This window comes from Colletotrichum siamense, assembly GCF_013390195.1.
Source record: "Colletotrichum siamense strain Cg363 chromosome Unknown KSG_Cg363_contig08, whole genome shotgun sequence".
Classification (NCBI taxonomy): Eukaryota; Fungi; Ascomycota; class Sordariomycetes; order Glomerellales; family Glomerellaceae; genus Colletotrichum; species Colletotrichum siamense.
This window is the reverse complement of record NW_023501021.1, coordinates 2,773,674-2,799,168: the sequence shown is the minus strand read 5'-3', so window position 1 is coordinate 2,799,168 and position 25,495 is coordinate 2,773,674. Positions and strand designations below refer to the sequence as shown.

General features: G+C 53.1%; 6 protein-coding genes across 6 annotated transcripts; 2 read left to right on the top strand and 4 right to left on the bottom strand.

Annotated features, from left to right (window-relative positions):
• Nucleotides 1-906: 906 nt before the first annotated feature.
• On the bottom strand, nucleotides 907-1,794 carry CGCS363_v012286 (putative AIM2 family protein; the record flags this gene model as incomplete). The annotated part of the gene is made up of 3 exons (XM_036644135.1): nucleotides 907-1,236; nucleotides 1,295-1,611; nucleotides 1,674-1,794. The coding sequence occupies 3 exons, from the start codon at nucleotides 1,792-1,794 to the stop codon at nucleotides 907-909; spliced, it is 768 nt and encodes a 255-aa protein (XP_036490855.1).
• Nucleotides 1,795-3,203: 1,409 nt separating this feature from the next.
• Nucleotides 3,204-3,800, bottom strand: CGCS363_v012285 (uncharacterized protein; the record flags this gene model as incomplete). The annotated part of the gene is made up of 1 exon (XM_036644134.1): nucleotides 3,204-3,800. The coding sequence occupies one exon, from the start codon at nucleotides 3,798-3,800 to the stop codon at nucleotides 3,204-3,206; it is 597 nt and encodes a 198-aa protein (XP_036490856.1).
• A 1,736-nt stretch (nucleotides 3,801-5,536) lies between these two features.
• Nucleotides 5,537-7,362, bottom strand: CGCS363_v012284 (putative methylcrotonoyl-CoA carboxylase beta chain; the record flags this gene model as incomplete). The annotated part of the gene is made up of 3 exons (XM_036644133.1): nucleotides 5,537-5,659; nucleotides 5,714-6,758; nucleotides 6,812-7,362. The coding sequence occupies 3 exons, from the start codon at nucleotides 7,360-7,362 to the stop codon at nucleotides 5,537-5,539; spliced, it is 1,719 nt and encodes a 572-aa protein (XP_036491081.1).
• A 346-nt stretch (nucleotides 7,363-7,708) lies between these two features.
• Nucleotides 7,709-9,034, top strand: CGCS363_v012283 (Isovaleryl-CoA dehydrogenase; the record flags this gene model as incomplete). Its single annotated transcript, XM_036644132.1, has 2 exons — nucleotides 7,709-8,889; nucleotides 8,941-9,034. 2 exons carry the CDS (start codon nucleotides 7,709-7,711, stop codon nucleotides 9,032-9,034), a joined length of 1,275 nt encoding a protein of 424 aa, XP_036490851.1.
• Nucleotides 9,035-15,762: 6,728 nt separating this feature from the next.
• On the top strand, nucleotides 15,763-17,091 carry CGCS363_v012282 (D-arabinitol 2-dehydrogenase; the record flags this gene model as incomplete). Its single annotated transcript, XM_036644131.1, has 5 exons — nucleotides 15,763-16,177; nucleotides 16,229-16,298; nucleotides 16,359-16,667; nucleotides 16,729-16,845; nucleotides 16,911-17,091. The coding sequence occupies 5 exons, from the start codon at nucleotides 15,763-15,765 to the stop codon at nucleotides 17,089-17,091; spliced, it is 1,092 nt and encodes a 363-aa protein (XP_036490908.1).
• Nucleotides 17,092-21,203: 4,112 nt separating this feature from the next.
• On the bottom strand, nucleotides 21,204-22,829 carry CGCS363_v012281 (uncharacterized protein; the record flags this gene model as incomplete). Its single annotated transcript, XM_036644130.1, has 3 exons — nucleotides 21,204-22,403; nucleotides 22,456-22,646; nucleotides 22,724-22,829. 3 exons carry the CDS (start codon nucleotides 22,827-22,829, stop codon nucleotides 21,204-21,206), a joined length of 1,497 nt encoding a protein of 498 aa, XP_036490852.1.
• Between the last annotated feature and the right edge of the window lie 2,666 nt (nucleotides 22,830-25,495).

The window sequence follows — 25,495 nt, the reverse complement described above, 5'->3', positions numbered from 1 at the left end:
GCATTTTGTTGAAGCACCAGACAATCATGGACGTACTCCCTTGTGGTGGGCCACAGCCACAAGAAAGATTAGTTTGATGGACAAGCTGTCAGAGATTGTGGATGAGGTTGAAGTATTGGACAAGCTAGGGAAGCCTCCCTTGATGCTCGCCTTGGACGGAGAGTATTCTGTGATCCAAACGATTCATCGACTTCTGAATCACGTGTCTCAATTCTCCCCTGGCGGCAAAAGGCTTAGATCACGGAAAAGAGTGAACATAACCGAGAGAGCCATCGGATATGTTCGGTACTTTCTGGAGTTCAATGGCATCGATCCCGACACAACTATCATGTTTGGGTTGAGGGTTTTCTGGCGGAGGGCGAAGCCCGGAAAACCCTTATTTCACAGTAGTAGGTGATACCAAACGCATTTTCCTCCCGTTTCTTCTTGCAGTTGAAATAGCTGCTGGGGCCTCTTCATGCCCCAATAACTACAAGACCCTCGTGCCCTTTTCTCAGTGCTGGCCTGGATCCTTAGCCTGGTGGGATAAACGTGGCATGTACATAGTCATAGATTTGGGGTTTGTGACGTCGAAAAGGCCCGCGTTACAGCGTCTTCTACTTCAGAACTCATTACCTGCCAAATGACGAAGGAATGTACACAAGCTCCAGATAACACTCTCGGCAGTGAGTGGTCCTGAATATGTAGAGACCGCACAGTATTCGCCGAACTTTCATACTCTCTCAGAATGGACATTTGTTCATGCTCGTCTCGGCCATCTTTTCTGTCTTCCATTTTCACAGACTGATAGAGAATTAAATGCCCAAAATTATTGGGTCGTCAGCAATCACGTATGTAACTCAGTGAACAGCCTAATGGATTCAAATTCGCTAGTCTTTAGACAACCCTGACATGAAGCGTGGCATTCTAGAAGTTCTTGGCGAAGAACTCCAAAACAGTCTTATATCCACGAGTGTACTCCTCCTTAACGCGCGCGTCCTCCAAGTTTGATCGGGCAGCCATCCAGCCGTGGATCTGGTCCTTGAAGATCTCAACGTGCTTCGAAACACTCAGGTTGTCTTCGAACTTCTTGACATCCTCCTCTCCCTCATCCTTGGAAGCCAGCATGATCAAGGGAACCTTGATACCCTTGGCATCTGCGGGGTCGACCATGGCGGGGTGAACCTCGGCGCCGGCCTTGAAGGGGTTGCTGTCGGAGGATGTGACGAGGGAAACGACCTTTCCTCCCCAGCAGTACTGCAACTCCAATTAGCTCTATGTTCGCAAGCTATCATCTCAGTTTACATGTACTTACACCAATGGTAGCGAAAGACTCAATGGAGGAGTACTTTGACTGAATAGCCTTAACATATTCGGGGGTAAGCTCGGCAATCTTGGGCGGAGGGAACCTCTGGAAGAAGGCGCCGAGCTTCTGCTGCTTCTCCTCGTTGTCGGGAGGGAACCACGCGATGTCGGCCGGCTCGCCGGCGAACCAGTCGGGGATGAAGACGCGGTACTTCTCGGCACCAGCGGTGGCCAGGATGTCGGCGCCCTGCAGGGTCTGGGGGAAGAAGCCGAAGATGTCGAATGTTACGACGATGGCCTTCTTGGCGTCGGCGGGGCCGGTGACGTCTGCGAGGGAACGCGGGTTAGCGGTGGTTCGACACGGTGAGAGCACTTGGAGGCCGACGAACAGGTCTTCTTGCTGCCAATCTCCTCGTAGCTGCCCTTGGCTTCGTAGCCCTTGGCGACGACGGGCGGGATGTTGCAGCAGGCCTCGTGGTGGCCGTGCTGGGCGGGCATGGTGGTAGCCATTCTGGCGGTCTGTGTCGAGAACTGTCGTGAATTGAAAGGCGACGACGTATTAATAGAACCGCAGCAAGTAAAGTTCTTGTTTGCTGTTGTGACGGAAGCTGGTGTTGTTGAGCGCGAAGCTATGACAGATGTGGAGGAGGAAGAAGTTGCTCTCTGGACCAGGGGTGCTCTGGAAAAAGCTTGGGAAGCGGAGCGGGCTGCTTTGGCAGTGTGGGAAGACATCCAATATTATGGGCAGGTGGGTTTGTCTTGGTTCTAGAGTGGAATGGAAGGTGTGGCTCTCCGGTTTTCGCTGACGTTTATTGACGAAGAATAAGGTAAGGCGGGGGGGCACCGGTTGGTCAATGGGGGCAAGCTTTCCTTGTGCCGTCTTGTGTGTTCGGACGAGGCGTTCTCGCGAATTGGGAGGGGCTCGCGCGCGCGTTCTCTTTCGATGGAGGGGTAAAACGATAAGGAGTCGAGCTGTTACGAGGAGGGGTAGCTGTGGGGGGTGATGTCACCATATCCATGAATGAAACTGAATCGGTACTGGATCGAGGTCCACCCTGCCGGGAGACCCGCTCGTTTGCCGGCGCCGGTCCCGAGCTAGGCCGGACTCTTCGGTAGTTGCAGTCGATGACAATGTTCGAGCTACTGTTGATGTCGTTGTTGCGCATGCCTATTCCAAATCATCCATTGCCGACATGTTCAGGCAGTGACGGGCACAAATGCATTAATCTGCATGTGTACCTTCCAATTGCCCTACTCCAAAACCCAGTGCTTTGGTTCGCCCACATTTAAGGGACATAGCTTCAGCCATGACATACGCAGCCGGGGAAGGCTTCCGGCAAGGGGGTTCCCAGCATGCCGTAAGTCTTTGTCCTAGCTCGCACCTTCTCGTTGTTTTTATGGACGTCTTAGTTCTCATACTATTCAGCAATCCAGTTCGAGTCCTGTGAACGAGTTTTTAGGCAGATAGCTCGATGAATGGTTACACATGGTTACCTATGACTTTGGAAGTTGTCATTGACTTGCCAGGATGCCCCGCACGTTCCCCCAAAGCTACTCATAAGCTTAAATCCACCTCCACGTAGTGAGCCCTGCAGAAAGATGAGGCATAGGGACTTCTGTCGGACCCCTTGGATGAATTCCGACTGGATTTGACTCAAAGTGATCAAAGTGATCAAAGTGATCAAAAGTTCAAACATGTCTACATACTATATCTGAGCCGCGGTCCCACAAGCATTCAATCAACTTTTGACAATTTAACCGGTCCTTGCTATCCAAGTAGATGGGTATCATAGCCCATAAACCAAAACCCAACACACAAAACCCAGACGAGTCAAATTACCCGTCAACAAATGTGTTTCCTTTCCCATTCCGATTCGCAACGCCAAGCCTGTTCCAATTGAGCACCAGCACCAGAGAAATCAGGCGTCATACCCAGAAACTCTCAAATCCTCCAAGGCTTTAGTGACAACCATGCCATCCTCCTTGAACGCTAACTTGTCCGCCGCCTCGGCAAAGTCAACCCAGATAATATCAAATTTCGACCGATCCTCTCCCGTCCATCCACTTGGCGCAAGTCCAGATCTGCCCTCAACAACAAAGTAGAATACCATCTTCATCGCCCCAGAGTTCGGATCTGGGTAGTGGCACACGGCCACCGGCTCCGTGCTGTCCGTCTCTTCCGTGATATCCGGCGCTCCGGGTGGCGCATTCGCCGGCGTCGCCCTCGTCCGGATCTGCAGCGGAATCGGTGTCACCACAACACCGGTTTCTTCCCTGGTCTCGCGTAATGCTGCCGCCAGCAGATCTTCTCCAATGTTCTTTCGGCCTTTTGGTAACTGGTGAATGCGGTGGCGCTTGTTGTATACGAGAAGCACCCGGCGTGCGTTCAGGTCGACTGTGACTGTGCCACAGCTTGTGATGAACCTGTGGGAGGGGTAGAAACGTCGGCCGCGAGCCATCTCGGTGACGGTTGGGGCGTACATCTGTGGCTCTTCGGGTAAGGCTGAGGGTGCCATGTTGTCGTCTTTGTTTGGTAGATGCTTCTGGTAAGATGAGAAGTGACAGATGACAGATCTGGCTCCGAGCTTTGATGTGTCTCGACCTGCGGCAGATGAAATCTAGGGTCTGAATCTAGACCAAGACGTGTCTCCCAACAGCGTCTCAGAATGAGTCAAAACAACCAGATCAAGCCAGCACAACGACCGGGGTAATCCTCTTCATATACGCCTACGACTTCGTGGCGGTGAACGTATCACGAGAGCCTGCTTCCTCGAGCTGACGATCCTCGGGTTCGTCGTTGGCTCAGCCCGCCCCGTTCCTCCCCCACACATATCTTCGCGACCTGCCAACATCGCAGCCTGCAGACCGGTCTCTCCCCTCCCCTGCATGTGCCTACCGTCATCCCAACCAGCCAGAGGACGAGATACGGATGGAAAGAGTAAGGCGCGATGCCGCAAGGGGCTTTGCAGCCCGTTTGACACCCTCCTACCCACTGACCGGGGGGGCTTGTCCATTACCAGCAGGAGCAGAGAGGCAGCAAAAAAAAAATCCTGAAAGAGAGAGTTGCATATTTTGGGTCCGGTGAAGGGTTCACCGGTGAGGCAAGGATTGGAGATCGGTCAGACTAGGGTGGGAGCGCACTGCATGGGTGTTCGCCTTCGCCCCTCTCCTTCGCCGACGAACCACGGTCTGCCCGGGAACCAAGGAAATGGAAAACGGAAGAATTGAGAAAAAAAAAAAAAGGAGGTTGTTGAGGTGGTGTAGCCAGACCAACCACGCATGCGGGAAATGATATCTTCGATGAGTGGTGAGATCTTTCCGTTGTGTCGAGTGACAGGCGAATGGGATCAGTCGCGAGCTTCCGCTGCTAGCTCCGGGTAGGTCGAGTTGCGTGTCACCACATGCACATCCGTCCCATCTGTCGCATGTTGGGCTGAACGGCTGAGCATTAGCCGCAAGCTTCTGATTTTCGTCGGACATCGGAAGATGGCCAATGTCGTTTCCATGAGATCATCGGATGGCACGACCTTTCACTAGACGAAATGTCGGGTGTAGCTGCCATGATACTACTCAGCCAGACGGCACGTGGATGGTCGTATCTGTAGCCACGTTATTTCTTGCTGGCACATTTGACCCGCAGAATGCGTGGGGAGAGGACAGAGTTCCATGGTTGCCGGCATCAAACTGCGTAGGATTGGAGTGCAATGAAGAATGAAGAAGATGGAGCCCGAGGTACACCGCCGGCAAAGAGCAGGGGTGGCGGCCGGTGGGTCCCCGGAGCTCGGTCCGCGCAATTGGCTCCTGCCCCGATCTGCTGCAGAACTGGCCCCGTAATGTTTCTGAACTAGGCAGTCCGTCCCGGATGCCATTCCTTTCGTTTGGCCGAGATGGGCTTTTTACCATCTGATTTTGGGTTTTTGGCCGTTGTCAAGACGGCAATCTGGAGATGCTTCGGCGTGGCGTCAAATGCAACCGCGGGAAAGCGGCCGGGACATCTAGCCGCTCTTAATGAGGTTCGGATAACACCAAGCCCCGGCATTAGCGGGCAATTGGCGAGACGACGTTCATTGGAGAAACGAGTCGATCGTGTGCTTTTCGATCGACCACTGCCGTTCATTGACGCGCCTTGTCCGTAGACTGAAACGACTAGGTGATACTTGGGCTGCCGTGCAGGCGCCTCAACAACGGGTGTAAGAACTTTCTTGATGCATTTCTCCCAACGCCTCATAGATGATCCTAAATCTAAGCATTTTTACATTCTGAATACGCCAAACTTGGTATCACCAGCCTTTACTTCATTACGGCCTGACATAGCTGCCCTGAGACCCAACCCAAGGTACTTGCGAGTGTGCTGCGGGGGAATAATACCGTCGTCCTATGAACCATGGTTAGCAAGTATCGGTGACGTGGATGTTGCGTTGTGACTTACCCATAACCTGGCAGATGAGTAGGTAGCATCGCTCTCCCGCTCTATTCTCTCCTTCAATTCAGGATCGACCTGCTTTCCAACGGTCTCCATCACAGCAGCCAGTTGCTCACCGCCCATGACACCAATACGGGCGTTGGGCCACATCCAGAGGAAGCGCGGGCTGTAGGCCCTGCCGCACATGCCGTAGTTGCCCGCACCATAGCTACCACCAACAACGACGGTGAACTTTGGTACGTCGGCGCAAGCGACGGCCGTCACCAGCTTGGCGCCGTGTTTGGCGATACCCCCACGCTCCGCAGCGGAGCCAACCATGAAGCCAGAGATGTTCTGGAGGAAGACTAGCGGAATGCCTCGCTGAGCACACAGCTCGATAAAGTGGGCTCCCTTGACGGAGGATTCTGCAAATAGGATACCGTCGTTGGCGACGATGCCAACCTTGTAGCCATGGATGTGGGCAAAACCGGTGACAAGGGTGGTTCCAAAATTTTGTTTGAACTCGGAGAACTCAGAGCCGTCAACAATACGAGCAATGACCTCCTTGATGGGCAGGGGCTTCCTCAAGTTTGTGCTGGCAATTCCCAGAAGCTCTTCAGGCGAGTGAAGAGGTTCAGCGTAGTCTTGTACCGGCGCCATCGTTGCGGGGGACTGCTTCGGCCAATTCAGGTTGCTGATGCTACGGCGCGCAAGGGTGATTGCATGGGCATCGTCAACCGCGAGGTAATCGGTCACGCCGGAGACCGAAGAATGCATCTTGCCGCCTCCCAGCTCCTCGTGGCTGATCACCTCACCCGTGGCAGCCTTCACCAACGGCGGACCCGCAAGGAAAATGTGACCCTGGTTCTCGACAATGATGCTCTCGTCGCTCATCGCGGGGACATAAGCCCCGCCAGCGGTGCACGGACCCATGACGACCGAAATCTGGGGTATTCCCATCGAGCTCATCCTTGCTTGGTTGTAGAAGATGCGTCCGAAGTGATCACGGTCCGGGAAGACGTCCGCTTGGTGGGGGAGGTTGGCACCGCCGCTGTCGACCATGTAGATACAGCTGTCCAATGTCAGTCTTCTTGATTGATTATGCGCAGGACAGGAGCATCTTACGGAAGCTTGTTCTCCTGTGCGACGGCCTGCGCCCTCAGATGCTTCTTCACGGTAATCGGGTAGTATGTACCGCCCTTCACCGTGCTGTCGTTGGCAACAATCACACAGGTCACGCCCTCAACAACACCAACGCCCGTGATGATGCCGCCCGCAGGTACGTCGGCCTCGGGGTACAATTCATGTGCAGCCAGAGGGGACAGCTCCAAGAAGGTCGTTCCGGGGTCAATCAGCGCGGTGACTCGGTCGCGCGGCAGCATCTTCTTCCTCGCAATGTGCTTTTCCCTTGCCTTAGCCGAACCACCGAGGTGCACCTTCCTCGTCAGGTCCTGCATTTTCTGCATGACCTCTCCCATCTGCCGCTCATTTTCCTTGAACTCTTCTGAGGTAGGGTCGACATTGGTCTGGATTCGGGATATGGCGCTCGCCTGGTGCGGCGGGGTGAAGGTCGCGACGGTGCGAGAGGATCGCGGGAGGCGGGGGGCCCTGAAGCTTGACCGGGTCAATTGACGCGACAGCAGCAGGACATCTCTTGTCGACCGTGAGAGAGACATTTTCGAGACGTGTGCGAAGGGTGTTGCCAACGGTACGGCGACTGGAGAAGGGGGCAATGGAGAAGAACAAACTGCATTTGCCGACGGTGCCCTTGGATATGGGAGGATGTTTCGAGGGGAGAGCTCGCTTGCTGACGGGATTCCATTCCAGCGTGTGACGTCCAAGCCATTGGCCTCGGTCCGCGAAAAGCCGGCCGTAGCCGAGCACCTTCTTCTCCCGGTTGGACCTCTGCTGCGGCGTCAAGCTAAGGTAACTCGGATCAACAACAAGAGAACAAGCCAATTTCCTCTTCCTCTTCTCTCAATTCTCCTTTTTTGAAGCCCGTATTTGTTTTGGAGCGCAATCATGTCGAGTGTTCGAGTATTCAGATCGCTGGCGCGTCCGGCTCGCCAGTTGCGACCCTTGGCCGCCCCCGCCCTTCAATCCCGACGTCATTCCTCTAAGCATCCCAAGGGGTTTGAAGCGCCGTCAGAAGCCGACCTTTCCGAGCTGCGCGAGCGCGTGCAGGAGTTCACGAGGCGCGAGATCACCGAGGAGGTCGCCGCCAACACGGACAAGAGCAATGCCTTCCCCAATGAGATGTGGCAGAAGCTGGGTGAAGCTGGTTTCCTCGGCATGACCGCTGACGAGGATGTCGGTGGTCTGGCCATGGGTTACCAGGCGCATTGCGTAGTTATGGAAGAGATCTCAAGAGCCTCCGGCTCGATTGGTCTCAGCTATGCTGCGCACTCGCAGTTGTGCGTTAACCAGCTCCAGCTCAATGGCTCCCCGGAGCAGAAGCAGAAGTACCTCCCGGGCCTTATTGCCGGTACCAGCGTTGGTGCTCTGGCGATGTCTGAGTCTGGCGCTGGCAGCGACGTTGTAAGCATGAGGACAACAGCGACGGCGGTCGATGGCGGCTACGTCCTGAACGGCTCCAAGATGTGGATCACCAACGGCCCCGATGCCGATCTCATCGTTGTCTATGCCAAGACGGAGCCTGAGAAGGCCTCGAAGGGCATGACTGCGTTCCTCGTTGAGACTAAGACCAAGGGTTTCAGCTGCGCCAGGAAACTCGACAAGATGGGTATGCGCGGTAGCAACACCGGCGAGCTCAACTTTGACAACGTGTTCGTACCCAAGGAGAACATCCTTGGCAAGCTCAACGGAGGTGTTCGCGTTCTTATGGAGGGTCTCGACCTTGAGCGTCTCGTTCTCAGCGCCGGACCTTTGGGAATTATGCAAGCTGCGCTGGACGTAGCGCTGCCCTTCACTCACCAGAGGAAGCAGTTCGGCATCCCCATTGCCCAAAACCAGTTCATCCAGGGCAAGCTGGCCGACATGTACACAAAGCTGCAGGCCTCCAGGGCATACACCTACTCCACAGCAAAGGCTGTTGACGAGAACGGAATTATCCGTACACAAGACTGCGCCGGTGCCATTCTGTATGCTGCCGAAAGAGCAACAGAATGTACATTGGATAGCATCCAGCTTCTTGGAGGCATGGGCTACGTGGAGGAGATGCCAGCTTCTAGGTTGTTGAGAGAGTAAGTAACTTTGAGTTGGGATCTTGAACACAGACGCTAACAAAATCTCAGCGCCAAATTGTATGAAATCGGAGCTGGTACATCGGAGATCAGGAGAATGGTCATCGGAAGGGCGTTTAACAAGGAATACGCTCATCTTGCGTAGTAGAAAAGAGCTGGCGTACGGTGAACATCAAGTTTTTGGGACATCCAAGTGGAAAACTGTTAGACCAGTTTACGCAATGTCAAGATCTAAGAATATTTTGCATAGCCGCAATGGTGTCCGGTACATAGTTCCAGAGTTTGAATCCCTGAAGTGCGACCCTTCCCCCAAACCCTCCGATGGCAGTCCATATTCCACCAGATACGCAGCGTCTATTTGAAAACCGCATTGAGATCGATGTTCTTGTTGTACCCAACCACAGCCCGAGATCCTTCGGCCCTGACATCGCCAAATTGAATATCCAAGTCGCCCTCTGTTCCGTCTACATTGTTGAGACCGACGGCGCCATGCGAGTCAAACATGTCCACTCGGCCCATTTTGAATTTGGTCCGATTCAAGTTAACCTTGCCCAGCAACAAAGACAGCTGCTCCTGATAGCCCTGGGACCACTGCTCTGCCCGTCGAAGGTGGTCGTCCTCGAGTTCAAGAATGCGTTCATCTTGGTGGCGTGGTCCGGTCGCTTCTCTGGCAACAAAGGTCTGAAGTTGCTTGCATTGCTCGCGGGCCGCAAAGCTGTCACATTGATGGTCAGGATTTCTGATTTGCCTGATAGCTTGAGGCCAAAGCTTCTAAGCAGACTGAATCTGAGAACTTACTACTTTGCGCCACTGAGAACCAGACTGACGGTTGACTTGCAGCTGCTCAAATCAGCCAAGAAGGGCGCCATTTTTCTCTTGGTCCAGAGCCCAAACTTGGCTTTCTCAACCAAACTCAGATCTCCGTCTGTCGAATGCAAAAGCTGAGGGAATTCGCGACGGAAGTCCTCGCACGAAGCTTCGCAGGCGAGGAGTGCGGTTACGATCACGCGTTCTTGGCTATCATCGGTCTCAGCTTTTGCCTCGAGCGACACTTGGAGACTCTGAACCAGGCATTGGACGCTTCTGAGTTCTCGTTTGAGGCTCGAGATTTCCTGCGGCGCTCGTTTCATGCTATCAATGTCGCTGGAAATGACTCTAATGCTGTGCAAGACCGTGGTTGTGAGGCCGAAGGCCCCAGAAACGGCCCCGAGTATCTCAGTCATCGTTTCCAAAAGGGGTGTCGCTGGGCTTGTGGGAGTTTGGATGGAAATGGTCGGATGCTGGAAGCCAGTGATGAAGCAAGCAGATGATTAGAGGCCGACAGAAGGGGCTTTAATAGGCCCAAGAAAAAGAGGCCCGATGAGCTTGAGACAGCGTTCAACATCCAGAGAGACATCGTTCTTTTCCTGCTTTCGATGAGGTGTAGAACAAAAGGCATATGAGACTTGGCTCCTTTCAGGGTGGGCTGATAACAAAAGTATCGCGCAGGTAACAGTTTCAGCTTCAAAGCGCAATGTGGAAAGCACGAGAAGAGAAATAACAATCCCATGGTCTAGCATCTTAGAGAACATGCTGGGTTTATCCCTTTGACATATCAAAATATTAAAACACCATCGTCCATCGTCGAGTTCCAGCCACAAGACCCGATGCTTTGATTTACATGGCAACCAAAAGCATCGACAGAATGGATCCACCATCAATCACGTTTGGGAATGTCAACATTTGGCCCGGTGCAACGGGTGTCGTGGGAGTGAATCAATTTGGCTCTGGTGAGCATAATACCAGTTTATGCCAAGAAGTGCGCTGACTGACTATCTACAGGCAACCAAAACCCTGAGACCGAGCTGAAGAGTTGCATCGAGGCCTTTTACGTGACAGATCCCAGAGTTGACCGCGATGAACTCATCAACTTCAAAGGCGAAAGAACGGACGGAACTTGCGAATGGATTCGGGATGACGAGACATACAACGCCTGGTTGGCCAACGAATGCTCGCAACTTCTTTGGATTTCCGGGAGCCCTGGCCAGGGAAAGACGATGCTTTCCATTTTTCTTACCGACCAACTGGAAAACTCAGTCTCCAGTGGCACCCAAGTTCTGTTCTATTTCTGCAGCTACCGCAAGGAGAAGAACCGCACAGCAACCGCCATTCTTAGAACGCTGCTGCATCAGATTCTCAAACGAAAGCCTACACTTGCTCGACACGCTCTCGATAGGATGGGCACACAAGATCGAAGACAAGACACTCTTACCTCGCGGGACGCATTGTGGCAAATCTTCTTGGAGATATTGGATGACTCTCGTCTTGGACCTGTTGTATGTCTTTTGGACGGCCTTGACGAATGCGAAGACGACAGTGTGAAATGGCTCGTGACGAATCTTCGGGCCTTCTTTGGCCTGTCTGGAAAAGAAGCGAGGAAGACCCCGAACGCATTCAAGCTTGTAGTGCTCAGCCGCAAGATTGTCGGGCTTCTTGGATTTCCGCGTCTCGACCTTGAGTCGAAGGCACGAAAGATCGCCTCGGACGTACACGACGTTGTTGAGACGAAGGTCAGAGGGCACCCAAAATACTCGGAGACCGATCAAGTATTTTGGGACGAAGTCATCTCGGTCATTCGAAAACGCTGTAATGGAACCTTTCTCTGGGCTGGCTTGGTCCTCAACGAGATTTTAGACAAGGAAACGCAGACGGAGATGCGACAAGTGTTACGTGAGGTACCAGAGGGCTTGAACGCCATCTACTACCGAATTTTCTGCAAGATTCCTTTTCGATGGCGCAAACAAGTGGCACGCCTTCTACAATGGGTTGCAGTCGTCGCTATTCCCTTATCAATACATACACTGCAGGAAGCTTGGGATGCTGGATGGGGGAGAGATGATAACGAGCACAGCAATCTGCAAGACCTTGTGACGATGTCGGGATCTTTACTCAAGGTCGACCGACCTGAGTGGGGTGATCCAAGCGAAGAGACGTTGTCGCTGATACATGGTTCAGTGAAGGATTATCTTCTTTGTCCAACGGCTAAGCATGACGACCATATAAACAATGATCTTCGAATTGACGTCGAGACAGTACACTTCGAGATAGCCAAGACGTGCCTCATGTCGATCAACGAACTCGATCCCAAGCGAGATTGGGTTGAATTACGCCAAGAGATTGATTCTTATGAGGAAATCACCAAGAGTGAACTCTACTGTTCAACAGTTTATGGTGGTGGTGTCGAAATGTGCAACTGGATCTCATATGCCGTATACACTTGGGCGAATCACGCGAGAAGTTGTGGGAAAGCAGCTAATGAGCTGTTTGATAGTGTCGGGTCATTCTTCTGCAATGAAGCTGGCATTCGCGACATGTGGTGGCATCTCTTCACACATCCATTGCAAGATGAGGACGAATGCGATATCGACGATGGCGTCGATAAAGACCCAAGCCTTCTTCATTTTCTCTCAGCCCTTGGAATAACCTCCATGGTCTCTGAATTACTCAGACGCATGTCTGTGCACGACGAGGACTTCATAAATCACACGAGTGATGAAGGTTACACTGCCCTTTATTATGCAGTCTTTTTTGGCCACGAACATACAGCTCAACAGCTCCTTGACAGAGGGGCTTGCATCACCAGAGGGTACCAACTTAAAGGCAGCGCTCTACAAGCAGCCTTCAAGTTGCCGCATTACCGACTAGCGAGGCTTTTACTCGAACATGTCTGCCACGACGCGTGCGTGTCATCCGCGCCAGGCCAACCAAAGGCACCTAATTCACTTTTACAAGACCTACTCTTCCACAGTTTCGGCGCTCATGATATCAGGCTGGTGGAACTTTTGCATGAGCACGGTATGAGAACGGATTGCCCAACACATGCTATGGTGATGAACGCCGTCAAACATGCCTCTTTGCCCGTGTTTAAATTCCTCCTTGCCCAAAAGCTTGACCTTGACGCCAAGGACGAAGACACTGGGCGAACCTATCTTCAAATGGCAGCAGCAAGACAAGACGGCGAAGAAGTTAGCATCTTGTGCTCATTGCTGGAACGGGGTGCAGAGGTCAACAAACGCGGGGATCTTGGGCTGACTGCGCTTCATGTGGCAGCAGACCTTCGCGAGAGAGTTTTAAGTAACGTAGGGTTGGTTCCATCCCTCCTCTATTATGGCGCCAATGTCAATGCTGCCATGCAAGATGGCGTGCGGCCGATCGATATGGCCTTGATGCACGGCTCATTTGGGGACGCTGAAATGCTCCTCGACGCCAGCACAGGCGCCAAAGATGCCTCGAATCTCTTCAAAAACACGTTCTTTAGATTGCACAGGCGCATTCAAGCTAATGGCCAGCACACCGTGACTCTCGATGGCGATAACAGAGAAGCACCAATGAGGTTCTGTCGGAAGTTCTTGCTAAGAGGTCCGAAAGCTGGTGATTGATTCTGGAAGTTTACGTACCTGGATTGGTTTCGACAGCCGCTTTTCGACTTTCAGTTGTACTACATTCAGCTTTTGATGCAATATGGTGCTCGTTGCCTGCTTCCCGAGAACACCGACAGGTTGCAGAAAGTGCTCCAGCGATGGCGCCGTGGGGAACCGTCCGGGCGAGAGTGGGACATTAACACGGGAGAAATGGCTAATGAGGGTTATGATTGGGAAACAGGAACTTATCATTCTTAACGTTTTCTTTTTCAACTTTCGTGTATCGAAAACAGCTACTAGCCGAATCCCTGATTGAACGGTCACGCCAGTGTGTTATTCTTCGTATCAGAAACACAGTTAGAGGCCAAGTGAATATTGGGTTGTTAAGTGAGAGCTGTATCGTTCAGGCGAGTAACACGGCAATGCATCATACTTTCCGTGCTGATTATTCACCATATAAATCGTTGTGTTCATCGTTGCTGGCAAGAAAGCACGTCTGCTGGCAACAAGAGTTAAGATGCAAAGCCTTGCACACCGCTTTTGATGTACTGGCTGGTTGGGCGCGCGACGTGCATGACCTTAGGGTATCAGAAACACTTGTAAGTGCGTGGAATGGAAAACCGGAGCAAGATTGATGCGCGGAATGCGCTTCCAGAAACCCCTTTACGTCTGTAACATATCAGTCGTAAGCGGATGGCCGAAAGCGGCTTCCCGTTTCGCGGAGCTGGTCAAGTGACTGGCATATCCGGGGACCCGGCGGTGATCGGACGACGACAGAATACGTGCGGAACAGACGGAGGAGGGGGATGCGTGGGATGAAAATCAGTAATGTCGGTCTGTCAGCCACCTCCCTTCCAACCTCGTGTTCAACAGAAAATAATCGTGGAGTGGGTAATAGGAGAGTGTCCGGACCAACAGCATGGAAGTGCCAATCAACGTGATGAGGTGACATTGGGACATTGGGAACAGCAAAAAGGAAAATAGATGCGTCGGCGGAGGCTCCCTTGCCTTTGATTGCTTGGCCTTGAAGCAGCTGTCCGCTCACCGGGGCTCCGAACCGGAGCTCCCAGGCCAGGGCTCAGGAGAGCGGGAGGTCAGATGGCCAGGCCCTTGGCCACCCAAATCTCGGGGCATTCTAGAACTTCGTCCGGTGTTGGAAAATTGGGGTAGCTGTGGGGAAGAAAGCCAAAGATGCCCAATCTTGTTGCTCGAGAGAAGACCAAAAACTGGTTGGAGCAAGGTGCATGTTTGGTCACAGGTCGTTCAAGATTCTCTCTCCTTCGAGACGAAGCTCATCCTTTCTCTGGGCTAGCTCCACAGGGTCCCTTGGGGAGGTGGAAGAGGGACAGCCAAAGACTGGAGGCGGGCCAACGATGTGGAGGATCTAGACCAGGGGGGGCTCCCATCAATTCCCAGAACTGGGGGTAAACTCGCAGGCCACTGCAACGCCAGTGGCCAATTCGATTGGGCATCATGGCCAGAATCAGGCACTCGGGAGCTGTCCCAGCCGGGCGAGCCGGGATGTGACGGCAAGACCTGGACCACAACCACCTCAGCTATCCACCCCCGCCTCGGGGGTGCAGTCCCAGTCCCTACCTAGTGGCGGTAGCAACCAAGAGCGGCAACAACAACTTCGTTCCATCCATGGATGTCCTGGGCGTGGCTTCCTGCCCAAGCTCCGGGGCAGCTCCCCGCGAGGCAGTGCGTGCAGGTGGCAGGTGGCAGACGGCAGGTGCGAAGGGTGAGACGTGATTTTGCCATGGAAGTGACGAGACGCGTCCACCTGCCCAAGTATCGTGAGTTTCTGTTGCCCAAGGAAGGTACCTACCTGCCTACCTGCCTACCTGCCCTGCCTACCTTCCTCAGGTGGCTGCCGTCTTCCTTGCAGCTTGACCGCACTTACACGACACCTCCGTTCCCTCCTTCCTACCTACCCAACCTCAGCTTTTTCTTTTACTCTACCCTGCCTGCCTGCACTTGGAGCTCCTCATAAACGAAGCTGCTTCCCCTCTTCCTCGAGCTTCCATACCTTCCGCCGTCTCCTCCCAACCTCCAAATCCCCAATACGAGCCTCCTCCAACCGACCCCAACTACGACGATTTCCCGATCTAGGCTCGATTCCAGACGATCAGAGTCAATCACCTTCCTCGTCCCACGTCATCTACCCCACCAGAGCTCCTCGAGTTGTTTCTTTTGGCGACCTTTTTTCTGCTCTGAGCTGCTCCTGATCGGCCAGATATACAGCAGAGCTTCCTCAGCTTACTCTAGTCGCCGCTCAACAAAAAAACAGCCTAGTGACATCATCCCGCTCCTGTCACTTGGAGAAGTGAACCATTCCAATACTCACGACCGTTGATTTTCCAATCCTTCTCCCGCTCGGGGAACCTTAAACCAACTCTTTTCCGTTCATTCCTTTGACGGCTTTCAGACACTCATCAAAGCACATTTCTGTGATTCACAGACAAAAGCCACAATGTTCCGCCCTCTCAGCGCCCGCCTTGCGCGGACAATCCGCCCCATCACGCACAAAGCTCAGATTCGCAGCAAGCAGACTTCGGCCGCTGCCGCTGCCAGCATCTCAGCAACCAAGTCTCAACAGCAGCAGGCCAGAAACATCAGTGGAAGTCGGAATGTCAAGGAGAAGCCTCACCCAGGCCAGTACTCCCGAACTGATCCTGATGTCACTGTCGAGTACCCCGAAGACCATGAGCTCCCGTCTAGTCAACCTGTTCGTGGCTCCGGCGGTGGTATTGGCAAGCCTACTCTCGCATCGTTCTCTCTTGAGGGTCATGTCGGCGTCGTCACAGGCGGCGCTCGTGGCTTAGGTCTGGTCATGGGCCAGGGCATGGTCTACTCTGGCAGTCATCTCGCTATTGTTGATCTGAACAGTGAGTTCGTCCGTATTCTCATTGGATGAACTGGGGGCTGACAGCAAGCAGAGGAAGAAGCTGAGCTTCAGGCCAAGAACCTGACTGAAGCTTTCAAGAGGGAGAACCCAGAAGCCAAGACGTAAGTTACTCAGACTCACTGATCGTCTGTGAAAGCGCATGACGCCTAACCGCTCTGCAGTGTACCCAACGTCACCGCCCACTATGCCGACGTCTCGGATCCCGCTTCCGTCGAAAAGTGCATCGCTGAGATAATTGATGCCCACGGCAAGATTGACAACCTCGTCACTTCAGCCGGCTTTACAGAGAACTTCGATGCCGTCAACTACCCGATCGATCGCATGCGCAAGCTCTGGGGTGTCAATGTTGATGGTACCTACCTCTTCGCCATCTCCGTCGCCAAGCATCTCATGGACCGCAAGTCCCCCGGAAGCATGGTCTTCATCGGAAGCATGTCTGGTTCGATCGTCAACGTGCCTCAGCCCCAAGCGTACGTGTCACCCAAGAACGCCACGGTTCTAGAACATAAGTGTTAGCTAACACGACTGCAGACCTTACAACGCCGCCAAGGCTGGAATCCGCCACCTGGCAGCCTCATTGGCCGTTGAATGGGCCCATGCCGGCATTCGTGTCAACTGCATCTCTCCAGGTTACATGCTTACGGCTTTGTAAGTGCTCAAAGCCACTTCGTATCGGATTGACCATGTGACGGTTTGCTGACACGATGATTCAGGACCGAGAAGATTCTCAACGACAACCCCGACTTGAAGCAGAAGTGGACATCCCTCATCCCCCAAGGCAAGATGGGACAGCCCAAGGACCTCATGGGTCCCGTGACCTTCTTGCTGTCCGACGCCTCTCAGTACGTGACCGGCGCGGATCTCCGTGTTGACGGCGGTTACACCGTCACATAAACGGCACGCCGCAATCGGTGCAATGAAGATAAGAGATAAGGCAGAATGAAGCGGCTCAAAAGTTGTATCTTTGGTAGATCACGGGGCGTTTTGCTTTGAAGGGGACACTAGACATGTGGCTGTCCATAATTGACGAACGACACAATATTAATAATGGAACACTTCGATCATCATGAGCCAGCCTCTGTGTTGACATGTGAAAGCAAGTCTCATCATGCCAGCAACCTGAGTGTGCGATCGGCATTGTTGGTTCTCGGGACCGATCAAGATAACCCCCCGAGACGCAGTAAGACAGAACCCGCAATGGCACATCAAACGCGCCGCCGATGGCGGCCGGCGATAGCTTGACCGATAGCCACTACTGCGGCAGGTAACATTCCCGGGCGGCACGCGTTTGCCCAACGGCAACTAACCCGAGCCCTTCGGCACACGCGCGGTGTCGCCAATCTCTGTCACCCCCGCCCTTGGTCGCAGCCGCCTCGATTGTTCTAGACGCGGGTCTGAGGTACAGTGCCAGAGGGTGATGTGCAACCCCCCGTCATCACACTCACCTGCGCCTGCATATACGCATCTGCGGGTGCTGCGTACAAACATGTGCTTGGCGGGTGCTGCACGATGGGCGGTGGCGCCGTCGGCGTGGGGAGGTGGTGTTTTGGGAGAGGTGCATCTTTGCGTCATGCTGTGCGACGGTATCGGCGTGCGGCGGCGCCGGTGGAGGGGGTCTGGAATATGCATGCTACGGGAGGTCGGTAGGTACTTTGGGGAGAAGGTCGGGGGTGTAGGTTACACAGCTTTGGCGAGAGATGTTGGTTTCTCGCTGGGGGTGTTGGTGAGGTTTGTTTGTGTTGCTGTTTGATGGTTGTTGGAGAAGGTTGATGACATGTAAAGATGAGACTGCCTCATTTCTCTGTGTTTGCGCGAGTATGTTTCATGCATGCTTAATTGCTTCGATCGGAGAATAGTAGTAGACGTCGTGATAGTGCAGATGATAATCGTTGTACAGATGACGACAATAGTAGCAACAACGACAGTAAGATAGGGCACAGAGAAGCCCATATGAAAAGGAGTCGCTCTGGCACGGGGAAAATAGAGGTTCTCGTAGTGGTTCGTCATATTTATTGCAGTGATGACAGTCATAGCTAGCTGTCAGTGTGAAGGAAGCTCTGATCTTCAGCGATGAAGATATTGATCAGGAGGAAATCCAGCACTTATCTCTCGTCTGCACAGCGTGGACACTTATGTTGACACAGATAAAGAGTCAAACGTATTCACTCGTAGCATATTAATCATTACGACCAATGAGACCCGAATAGACTGAGGAGAACAGTGATAATGGACAGGCTGAAGCTTTGTCAACGATAGGTGAGTGATAGATGCTATGAACAGCAACCGTCTTGAAAGGATGGTAAACATTGCAAGGCCCAAACAACTTGCAACACGATGATGTAATGCCTCAAAAACCCCAGAGAGAATTGTTGCTATTTCAGCGAAGAGATCGTTGCCAATTAATATACACGGGCATATGCGCACGAGATGTCTCTGTTGCAAAGTATCGTACAGTAGAATCTTATTTAAAAGAGAGGCATCGTACGTGCTAGGAAGCAGCAGAAATGGTTGTCCAATGTTGAGTGACTTAAGCAAAACATGGCAAATGAGTCTTGCCCATGATTAATGCTACATGTTCTTGTGTGCTAAAAGTTCGATCCAGAAAGTCGAAGCAGGCGCTGGATGAGAGGGCTCATCTGTGACGAATACCTCAGGAAGGGCAACGAAGTAAGGTGACGATGAAGCACGCAGGATGCTTTCGCTGCATGTTGAGACTTTGGGGGAGCAACCTTTAATGAGAAAAGTTCAGGCCTGGAATTATCCAGGGAAAACAGTCAGCGAAATTGTCTACATGCCACAATATTGTGTCGCCTTGGGTCTTGTTTACGAGGGCCATCTCCGAGACTCTTTTATATGCTTCGAACCTTTTGTCACTGACGACTCCACTCCTACGACGAGGTTTTCTTGCAAGTTGAGGTATAAAATACGATGCCTTTTACGAACCTTCTATTGTCTGGGCGATGCGGTCTGTACATCTATTTGAGCCGTCTGAAATAGAAATCGGTCTCTCGAGTCTGGTTGCAATAGGGTGAGAAGGGATGAGAGTCAAATTCACCACTTAACCCATGGCTTTCGGAATCCAAAAGCCTTGATGTCGATATATGTAGCTGCCCGTCACTATCTTCCATATATTTGGACATATTCATGATTATTCCATACTCGACTCAGGGAACCACGCCGCACCGGTCATCACCCCTATATTCCCTCCTTCACATCACGAGACACGAAAAGTGAGTCCAGTATTCAAAATCCCTCACCACGATCTACGTGAGAAGTTGAAGCAAAGTATAGATAACTTCAAGACGTCACTTACACACCCACCACCACGAACCCTTCCCTGCCCCTCCATCAACCATCCTCGTGGTTGTCTTCGGCCCGTTAGCGTGGGGGTCCCCCAATTCCTAAAACCTACACCGAAACCTCACCAAATCCTCGGAAACAGGAAATCTCAAGTCAAAAGCTCACGCCAAGCCCAGTCAAAAGAGGATCAGTTCACCATCCAACCTCACCTTTACCCGGTAAATAGACCGCCAACCCCTGTTCAAGAATGTGGGGGTTTATTTAGGTAACCCCGTGGGCAAGCTACCCCTCCAAAGGCCTCACCTTAGTCAGCAGAAACAAACCTCCCCTGCCCCCTTTGGGGACATACCGCAAGGGTTCATCAGGTTCAACGGCTTCCACCGGCCTCAATCCAACCTCCTTTTCTTCTTTCGTGTGCGTGTGTGACCTGCTAGAGCTGTCTATCCCTTGTCTTCCAATTTTTTTTCTCTTACTCTCGAAAAATTTACCCCGCAGCACGACAGCCCTGTCAGACCAGGGTAGCTCCTTCCTGCAGCACAGCTCTTTTTCCCTTCCATCCTACGAAAATACCCCTCGCGTCGAGGGCCCGAGGCGAAAAGGAACGTGGGGGCGGCGGCCGGGGGGACAAGAAGATTCGCGCGGGATGGAGGGGCACGCATTGTGACATTTTTGCAACCCCCGAAATCCCCGTCCCGATAGGCACAGAATAAAAAGGGAGTGGCCCGGTTCCCATTGCGTAATGAATTTTCTTACCTTCAGAATGGGGTTGGCCGAGGAGACTGCCTAGTTCCCGTTTCTCGTATCCCTTGTCGCAGACGACGGGCCTCGTGACCATGTTGAGCATTGCTTTTTTCTCTTGCTTGTTCCCACCCCGTCATCCACCACCCCGTCTCGGTGATCAGGCCGCGGTGACGGGATTCCTTGGCCACGGCCTGTCGTTTAGTTACCTTCCATAAACGACCGAGTCAGGCCCTGATCCTTTCAAGAACAGACGTTGTCACCAGGACGGCGTTGGCGTGGTGGCCGCACGTTGTAACCCTGTCAATTAGAATTCGAGTCAGCCCTCCTATGTAAGAAACCAGCCTAGATATCTCTTGGGGCTGTTTTTCCCCCTTGCTATGTTTCAGTCGACACAACACACACTCACACGGTCATCGCCGCCGCTTGACCAACAATGGCATCTCAAAGTGTTTTTTTTTTTGTTTTTTTTGGCTCAATGTTTTCTCTCATTTAGAATGGCTATCGGACCAGTTGGCGCGCCGTACTCACATCGTCGATTGAGCCTCGGCCGACTCCGAGTGGGAATCGCCGCCGCTGCTCGATGCGCACAGCCGGATCTTGTAGCTTGCTGCTCCTCTGTAATGCTTCCCGGGCCATGGCCCAATGGGACCCAAAAATCCACCTGTAATGAGAACGCCCCATGTGATGCGAATGCGCCGATCTTGCCCTTAGCAAGTTGCGGCCTTGTCGAATTGACGAAAAGAAACGGGGTAAGGTAAAACGTGGGAAGTCTCCCAGGAACAAACGCAACCACCTTGAAAAATATACCAACTCTTCTGTGATAAATGAATGCGGACGAATCCGACTATTTTTGTGTCCCCCAAACTCCATGAGCCCCTTTTGATGCAGTTCGTACCTCTTGAATTAGTACATGGATTATATGTGTAAGGAGAAATAGTGGCATATCGGCCGTGATTTCATGACCGTTATCTTGGCCTGTCTCCGAGGCGTTCCTTCTCTCGCTCTAGCAGGAGCGTCAACTGACTCCTCGTACGGGCCAGTGGGACCTCGGGGGTTGCGCTGGGCATGGTCGGTGTGAAATGTGTCGAGGAAGAGGTCCGTCTCGGAGTGCCCCTGGGCTCGTTGTCATCCCCAAAGGTGCTCAGCGCTTCCAAGGCGCGCTTGTCCGGGTCGCCCGATATCGATACGTGACCCACGGCAGCCACCGTTGACGTCTTCGCCGTGGCGCCTGAAATCAGTCCCAGTTGAGAAGGCCCACGTCCAATGCTGGCCTCTCGGGGTCGGTACGTTTCGGAGTTCGAAGAGGTCCTCTCCATTCTCGGAGCAGAGAATGCGGACCGCGCTGATGAAAATGAACCAATTCTGGGCGAGGATAGTCCCGGCGATGTGATCGGGGCGTAGGTAGGAGTCTTGGGCCCCTCGTTTCTTGGCCTGCCTGGCTCTTGCACTGCCTTTTCTGTCACAGACTTGGACAGCGGCGCTGGGGCCGGTGCACGACTCGCTGTCTGCACAATGACTGGCTTCCGTCGTTCTTCGATGATCGGCGGGGACTTCAGCGGGTTCGGCGTTTCGTGATGCGGGCGGCTCGCCGGTCGCTTGCCCAAGGATTTCGCGCTTGGGGGAGGTTCGATGCCCTCGGAAATGGACGAATTCTGGATAGCTGTCTCAGCATGAGGGTGAACAACGTTGTAACTGCCAACGTGTTTAGTTCCGTTTGCAGACCCGACGTCCTTAGTCATGACATCAGAATTAGTTGAAGACTGAGAGCTCAGTCTTCTGGGAAGAACAGGTCTTCTCTTGTTAGCTGCCGAGGCAACGAAACGTTTCGTCGGGGTCGAAGGCTTCTTCTTGTTCGATTTCGCCGGCGATGCCGCAGCTGCAACACGCATCTCCAACCCGCTGGTGCTCCCCGAGGACGTTCCCTCGCTGGTTTTGAAATCCTCGTCAGCGGATTCATGCGGCGATACGAATCGAGCCGTTGGACGCGGTCCGGACTTTGAATCGCCCCTAGACTTCTTCAAAATCGGGTGCGGCGGCGGGGGCCGAGACGAAGAAGCAGACAGCTCCTTAATCGCCGACTGGTCAGAAATCAGCTTAACGTCCTGACTTGACTGCTGTGCATTGTACAGTACGTCAGACTCATGCTGGCTATTGAAACGGGGTGTCTGTGCATGGATATCAGCAGATGTCAATGTGGTGTCAAACGGCAGAGCTTACCGCAGGCCCCTCCCAACGGTTCGGTGAGCCTTTGAGAGGCACAAAAGTTGGGCCATACGAGATGTGTTCCCAGATCTTGGCAAGAGTATCGGCCCTGAGTTTACTCCTGTCGCTGCCCATAACCTGCCACCAAAAGTTCTCGAGGCGACGTGCGGTGGGGTCAACAAGCTTCAGATTTGTGGTGGTGTAAACTGGATGCCGGTATTAGCTCTGGAGACTGAGGGCAACTACGGTTACACAGCGTCAAGAGTGAGTGCAGTTGACTTACGGCGCCACATCCGTATGATGAAATCGGATGGAAGGGGTTGCGAGAGCGATGCTACATCCCCATAGATGCGCCTGTCATCTTTGACGAAGCCCTTTGGTAAATCCATCTTAAAGAGAGTGGTTTCTACCGTGACCGGACGGTCGACGGTAGATGCGTCTGAAGACTAACAACAAAAACAGTAAGGGGCAGGTGGACTGCCGTGTGGCACAGATGGCCCCGCCGTAGTGGGCAATCTTGCAAATTGCGATGAGGGTTACCTGATTAGATCAAGGGCGCTCATGGTCGCGCTCAATGGCAGAATTGGCTCTTTGGAGGTGATGAGTCTGAAGAGGCGGGTTGGAAAGGTGAGTGTTTGGAGAAAGCTAGCTGCAAGTGAGAGGCAAGCTGCAACTTGGGTTGGTCACTTTTTAGCAGCGAGCGAGTGACCAACTGCGGGCAAATGACTGGCAGGTGTTTTGTTGAGAGGCGGTGGTGATGCAAGCCGAATTAGAGTCGAGAGCGAGTTCAGGTAGGCGGCAGAATTCGGCTTGGGTGTGCTGCGGAGGTTCCGATGACCGTTTTCATGGATCCCGAGTTTCGTTGTCGGTGTTGTGTGTTGCCGACATGTGGAGGGCGGCACAGGAATGGCGGAGGGATAATAGTGGCCGGCCGTTTGTCGATGTCGAAAAGGTGTGGGAAGTTTTGCGTGGAGGGAATAGCTCCAACAGGAAAGAAGCCGATGAACGAATACCCGAAACCCAGGTTCAAGGGGAACGTCAAGGTTGAGATGGGATGGCCGGTGAAAGACGGAAAGTCTAGCAGGCAAAGTACGCAGCCCACGCGTGGTCGTGTGTGTGCGCGTATGTGTGTGGGTGGTTTATGTGTGTGTGAGAGTGTGCGTGGTGAGGTGAGGTCAAAGGCCTGGAGGGGGGAAACTGCAAACCGCGAACAGCAGCGGTGTTCAAGGTAAACTTTGCCGGGAGGTGGAGGCTAGACCGTGGGTATCGAAAGGGGAGGGCCGGAGCAGCAATGGCGGTGGGCTCGCGTGGATGGCGGTATCGGTGATGAACTGTACCGATACAGAGAGGAGCCGGAGTTGAAGATTTTGTTGTTGTAAGGGCGCTGGCATCGGAGGAGGAAGACGAGAAGCGATAGTAGGTCGAGGTTGGCAAGGTCGGGTGGGAGGGGGAGATGCCGGCGTCGATGGATGGAGTACGCACGAGAAAAATTGGAATGTTCAGAAATGGGACTTCGAGGGCGGAGGCTCAGGTTAAGGAGGAGGTCAACAAGTCAGGTAAGGTACGGTACATGACTTGGATGCCGTTGCCGTACCGCACATCAGAAATGCCCTGAGGAAAGGGAACGGGGACGGGAAGACGGGGCGCGAGGAGAGAGTGGGAAAAAATAAAAATAAAAATTGAACCCCCCCGGAGACTGTGACTTTGAGAGGCTGCACCTTGAGGTTAAGGTACCTGCCTACCTACTCACGAGACGACGACGGAGACGGGCGGGCACACGGGTAGAAAAGAAATGGGCCGGGGAAAGGGGAGGAGGAGCACGAATGATGGACACCTCATTCTGCCTTCCTTCCAGTCTCAGCGGCCAGTAAGTGGAGGAGGTCTATTCGGCACCCCCATGTCCCCTATTCGGCACCAGGTTAAGCCTCTTTAGGAAGAATTCCCATACAAAAAAAAGCCGTGCACGAAAATGCTCGCGAGACAGCGGCCTACCCAAAACCAGTACGAAGCTGTCCACACTAATATCTACACGTATTACGCGCGCGATGCTCAGAAATTCTTAGAAAATCAGGGAAAGTCGGGAAAAAGTCAGAAAAATGCCTCAAAGATGCGGTAGATCTCGTAGTTAATACGTTAGGGTTAGGTTAGGTAGTTATAGTTATAGTTAGGGCTTAGGGTCAGTAGTTAGAGGTTCGTGGTTGCTTAAGATGTCGGTTTTTTCTGTTAGTAGGTGGGTGCCGAATAGGGGACATGGGGGTGCCGAATAGAGCGCCTCAGTAAGTGAGTTGGAAGTGTGCTGTGCTGTGCTGTGTGTGCCTGAAGGCCAGTGCAGGCGCTGATGCTAATGCTGGTTTGCAGTTTGTGACTTTTGGGTACAGGACGGGAGCCACCCGCGGACCGGTGGGCGGCGTTCTTTACTTTGCCTTACCTTACTCTGAGGTGCTATGAGGTGCTTGATGGCGCTGGGCCTTTGAAGGTCTCGTCCGGTCTGGCGCCATCGTGTACCTGCTCCTCTGTACTGCATACAGCCCGCGTAGTATTCCATGGTGCCGATAAGTGAGCGGCCTATGAGTATTCGCCCTCTGTACAGGCTACGGATACCGAGCAACAAGACCCTTGGCTTCAATTCAAGCCCTGGTCTTCTTCCTACCCTTCCATCCAATTTAGCCCTCGTGGAGACCCAACGGAAGAATAAGTCTAAGCTTTAGTGGGCCGTATCAACGGGCAGTTCACGTCGCGCTTTCCATTACAGTTCCATCTTGTCCTCAGACAACCCTGTGGAACATGAACATGGGCAGTGCTTTGTGTGTTGTGTGTTATGCAGAACCTGAACCTAGACCGGCCGGAGACAGTACTGCAGTACTGCGTATTTCAGTCACGCGGTTTACTCATCAATCTACAAGTCTAGATTCATCAGCGACTGCTTTCCCTTGCTGCAGTACAGAGCGCAGAACACCAAGATACTGCAAGATAGGTATGCAGCAAAAAGACCTGGGGCCGCCGGGTGAGTCTCCAGTCTCCAGTCTCCAGCCTCCAGCCCCCAGGGCTGACCGAC